This window comes from Gallinula chloropus (genome assembly GCF_964237585.1).
Source record: "Gallinula chloropus genome assembly, chromosome: 25".
Lineage (NCBI taxonomy): Eukaryota > Metazoa > Chordata > Aves > Gruiformes > Rallidae > Gallinula > Gallinula chloropus.
The window spans coordinates 3,599,531-3,604,445 of record NC_140110.1 but is presented as its reverse complement, the minus strand read 5'-3'; the positions used below and the strand labels follow the sequence as shown (position 1 = coordinate 3,604,445).

The 4,915-nt window shown below is 51.4% G+C and overlaps 1 protein-coding gene across 1 annotated transcript; it reads left to right on the top strand.

Annotated features, from left to right (window-relative positions):
• Nucleotides 1-2,307: 2,307 nt before the first annotated feature.
• On the top strand, nucleotides 2,308-3,234 carry LOC311200852 (olfactory receptor 14C36-like; the record flags this gene model as incomplete). The annotated part of the gene is made up of 1 exon (XM_084275157.1): nucleotides 2,308-3,234. The coding sequence occupies one exon, from the start codon at nucleotides 2,308-2,310 to the stop codon at nucleotides 3,232-3,234; it is 927 nt and encodes a 308-aa protein (XP_084131283.1).
• Nucleotides 3,235-4,915: the final 1,681 nt, after the last annotated feature.

Sequence of the window (4,915 nt, the reverse complement as noted above, 5' to 3'; positions counted from 1 at the left end):
AGGGGACCCTGGGAAAAAAAGGGAGGGATGTGGGTGGGTGTTTTAATTTTTTTTTTTCTTTCTCATTCCTCTGCTCTCTTTGATTGGGTAATGAATTATATTGGTTTATTGGGAGAAATTCAGGAGAGTGACCTCTGCATGATCTCTCCCTGTCCTTATCCTGACCTTTTGTTACATCTTCTCTCCCCTATGCAACAGAGGAAGGGGAGCGATAGAGCATCTTTGGTGAGCACCTGGGTCAACTCCCTTCTACAAGAGGATGGAGAGGAAGAAGTACATGGGCATGTGGAGTCAATGGTCATAGGGTACAATAATGATCATTAAACTCTTGCCCAGGAGAGCAGCCAGGTAGATGCCCAGGAAGAGCCAGAAGTGCAGGAGCTGCATCTCCCATGTGTCTGCAAAGGGCAGGAGGAGGAACTGGCTGATGGAGCTGCTGTTGGACATCTGCTGACTCTGGGTATGGAAAAGTGTTTTCCAAAGTAAAAGACAGGAGTGAGGAGAGATTTATAACAAGGAAAACTACAATCTTCATTTGTCTCACAAACTCCCAGGTGTGCTTGAGGAGCAGAAGCCTCTGGCATGGGCTCCCAAGGAGTCATTCCTGGTCTTCAGTTATGGGTACAGCAAATGGAAGTGACACACAGTTTTCATCTGATGAGGCTCACTCTCATGGAGAAGAGTTAATGACAACTTGCCTCCACCCCAGTAATTCCCATGGGAACTGGGACCAGCAGCTCCCAGAGAGAAGGAGCCTATTTGTGCCACCAGAACTGTGACAAGAGGAATCCCAGCACAGGTGGGTTTGTGACAGCCATAAGTCACAGCTGCTTCTTCTTCCAGCCCCAGGGCTGCAAAGCAAGGATGAGGGGTCTGGAGTGACTACAAGAGGGGGAAGGAGTTGCTACCTGGGGATCGTGTCTTACACGAGAACAAGGAAAGGTGATTGTCCTTCCCAGCTCTGGTTTCATCAGGAGAAAGGACTCTGCTGGACACAAGGGTTTCTCCCCAGCCAAGGGAGAGAAAGTCAGTAAAGACTTAGTGTCTTTCCAAGTAGTTTCCTTGGAGATCCAGGGACACCTCACAGGAGACTCTGGGGAATGGAGTACGTGACGTATTTGCCTGCTCCTCTGCTGTGAGCTGGGCTGGACTCCTGGGATGAAGGGAGCCACTGCAACCCAGCAGCCCTGACAAGAGACAGCTCTGGCCAGGAGCAGCTCCTCTGCCAAGCACACAGGGCTGGGGACACTGCCTGTAGGCTCTGAGGGGAGAGCTGTGAGGCTGAGAGAGCTGATGGATGCTGAGAGCTCACTGGAGGAGAAATCTCCACAGCACTCTGCCTGGTATGTCTGTGGGTGCAGGGCAGTGCAGGTTCTGTTCCTGGAGGGATCTCCTAAAGCTGGGACATGGGGCAGTGTGTGGGGTCTGTCAGGAGGACAGGTTCTCTCTAGGACCAGAAAGTGCTGCCTGGAAGGGATGCCCTTCTGCCCCATCAGAGGGAGAGGGCAGGACAGCTGTCTTCTCCTGGCCATGGTTGAGAGGTGCCCAGGGCTGTCCTTGTGAGCAGGGTCCCTGTGCCCCGGGGTCTGTGTGCTGGGGCAGGGACTCTGCTGCTGCCAGGGTCAGCACTCAGCCTACCCGGTGGGCTTTCCACAGGGATATAGACAGCACCTCTGGGTTGAAGGAGTGACCCAGGGAAGGGCAGCACAGGTTCCCTCTTCTGTAAGAATATGCTGCCTGGGTCAGCTTTATTTCCAGATTCATCTGATTCTTGAGACATTCCAAAAGGACTTTGAAAAAAAATCAAGGAAGCCTTTTCCTGCAAGGCAGTGTCTGCTTTGACTGTTCCTCGCCTGTGGGCTGTGCTGTGGTAGATGACAACTTATTTCTCCCCAAAGAATATGCAATGAAAACTCAAATCTTATTAAGACTTTGGAGCTTCTCCTGAGCCCTGCACACACAGAGGTTCCCAGGGCAGTGCCCTGATGCCAAGAGGGGTCTGCAGAGCAGAGCTGAGCACAGGGCATGTTGGATGAGGTCTGTGAGCACAGAGCAGGAGGTGAGATGGGTAAAGAGAAGCAGCTGCAGGGACAGCTCCAGGCAGCAGAGACATTGGCAGAAAGGGAGAAGGAGCTGCTCCCAGCAGTGCCCTGGCAGTGGGGATTTGGTACCTCCCTGACAGCCCCGCAGTGCTGATATGATGAGGGCATTCCATGAGAAGTAGAAGGGGTTTTCCTCAAAGAATCATTCCCTAACTTCTCACTGCCTTTTCCTCCTTGGACAGGTCTCCACACTTGACACCAGCAGATGTCCAACAGCAGCAGCTCCATCAGCCAGTTCCTCCTCCTGCCCTTTGCAGACACACGGGAGCTGCAGCTCCTGCACTTCTGCCTCTTCCTGGGCATCTACCTGGCTGCTCTCCTGGGCAATGGCCTCGTCATAATCACCATAGCCTGTGACCACCACCTCCACACCCCCATGTACTTCTTCCTCCTCAATCTCTCTGTTACTGACCTTGGCTGCATCTCCACCACTGTTCCCAAATCCATGGCCAATTCCCTGTGGGACACCAGGGCCATTTCCTACACGGGATGTCTGGCTCAAATCTTTTTCTTTTTCTTTTTGTTCTCCACAGAGTTCTGTCTCCTCACTGTCATGGCCTATGACCGCTACGTTGCCATCTGCCACCCCCTGCACTACGGGACCCTGCTGGGCAGCAGAGCTTGTGTCCACATGGCAGCAGCTGCCTGGGGCAGTGGGTTTCTCCATGCTGTGCTGCACACAGCCAGTACCTTTTCACTTCCCCTCTGCAAGGGCAATACTATAGACCAGTTCTTCTGTGAAATACCCGGGATCCTCAAGCTCTCCTGCTCAGATACCTACCTCAGGGAAATTGGAGTCATTGTGGTCAGTGCCTGTTTAACTTTTGGTTGTTTTGTGTTCATCGTGGTGTCCTATGTGCAGATCTTCAGGGCTGTGCTGAGGATCCCCTCGCAGCAGGGGCGGCACAAAGCCTTTTCCACCTGCCTCCCTCACCTGGCCGTTGTCTCCCTTTTTGTCAGCACTGCTGTGTTTGCCAGCTTGAAGCCCCCCTCCATCTCCTCCCTGTCTTTAAACCTGGTATTGGCATTTCTTTACTCAGTGATTCCACCAGCAGTGAACCCCCTCATCTACAGCATGAGGAACCAGGAGCTCAAAGATTTCATATTGAAACTGTTGACTGGATGTTTCTAAGTAGCAACAAAATACTTATCTTTGTCTGCATACCAATGGCCTTCACTTTGCTCAACGGTTTCCACCTGCGTTTGCTCTTTGGTTATTTACCTCCCATCAGCTCACCTGGTGATAAGTGACCTTTCCATGGATCTGATTAAATCTTTTCTGGGAGAGAATCTCCTCTGAAAGCTGACCCCCTTCACACGCTGCTTGGCCATAGCAGGCAGCTGAGGAGAGAGATTTCATGGGTATTAAACTGTGTCATGTTTAACTGCTGGGTTTTTGTCAGAGAAATCTGTCCCTGCCTGAGAGCACAGATGATGCCAGGAAAAGTGTTGGGAGTCCCAGGAGACCAGGGAAGCGACCTTCTGCGCTTTGGAAGAGCAAGACTCTCCAAACAGGGTTGGACCTCAAGAGACTGCTTTTCCTGACTGTCCAGATCTCTTTAGGAGACCTCTGGACCAGCCCCCATTGCAGCATGCTGCTGAAATTTCTTCCATCATCTGAGATATGACAGAAACATTTTTTCCTATGAAAAAATCCTCCATTGTCAAACTCCTTTGAAATTTTCATCACTCAAATAAAATCTCTCCAAGGAGTTGGCATGGCTTATTTTTTTTTTTTTTTTTAGAGAAAATTGCATGAAGAGCTATAGTGGTAAGGGCTTTCTGGATGTTAATAAGCCCCATAGTGTGTTTTCTTCTGAGTCCACAGACCTCAGATTCCAAGTGGAGAGTGAAGAAACCTCTCCACAAGTTGTCAGGAATAACGACCAAAGAACGTGAACCTTACTGACAAAGCCTCCCCATGGGCTCCTTAGAGCAGACAACTAGAGGCCATAAGGACAAACACAGGCAAAGCACAGGCAGCTCTGATGCTGAGGACACCCTGGCTTGGTCTGATGAAGCAGGAATGCCAAGCGCTGACCCCCAGCCCCTGGGCAGGGAGATCCTGACCCTCACTTGTGTCTCATGGCTTTTCCTTGGGAAGTGGGGAGTGTGTTTCCAAGGGAAGGACACTGGGGCATGAAACATAGAGGCCTTCCCTGGGGTGGGTACAATGGGACAACAGTGCTCTGTGGCCATGAGGACAATGTGTTACCTCTGAGGCCTCTGTGGCAGGGACATCAGCAATAGCCAAGTGGGCACAGACCTCGTTTCTATCAGGCAGTTTCAGCCTGGCTGGTACCCTTGGCCATCTGCATCACAGATCATCCCACACTGCTCCACACCTGTGCCTGTTTCCCTGAAGTCTGCAGGCACCCAACACCCTTCCCCACCTTGTTCTCAGCCCACGATATCCCTGCCTGTTCTGCTGTCTCTCCCTCCACATCTGCTTTTCCCACAGACACAAAGCCACCAGCTCATCCACACTTCCTCTGAGTTTTTGCACCACAGCACTGCCCTCAGAATGGCATTTCTTTATCCTCACGTACACTCTGATCTTCAAAGCTGCAGTTTCAGTTTGACTTCCTTTCTTATGTTCTTTCCCTGTAGCACAAAGATGGATTCCCTCAGCATCTCCTTCACCAGGCTCACCCCAGGTCTCTCAGCCTCTCCACACAAGACCCCTAACTGTATCTTGGCAGACTTTCTCTGCCTATGTGACAGTTTCTGCCCATTCCTCCAGACCGGGGATACCAGCACTGGGACTGACTACTCCAGACATGGCCTCACCTGATCTGAGTCCGCATGCACAA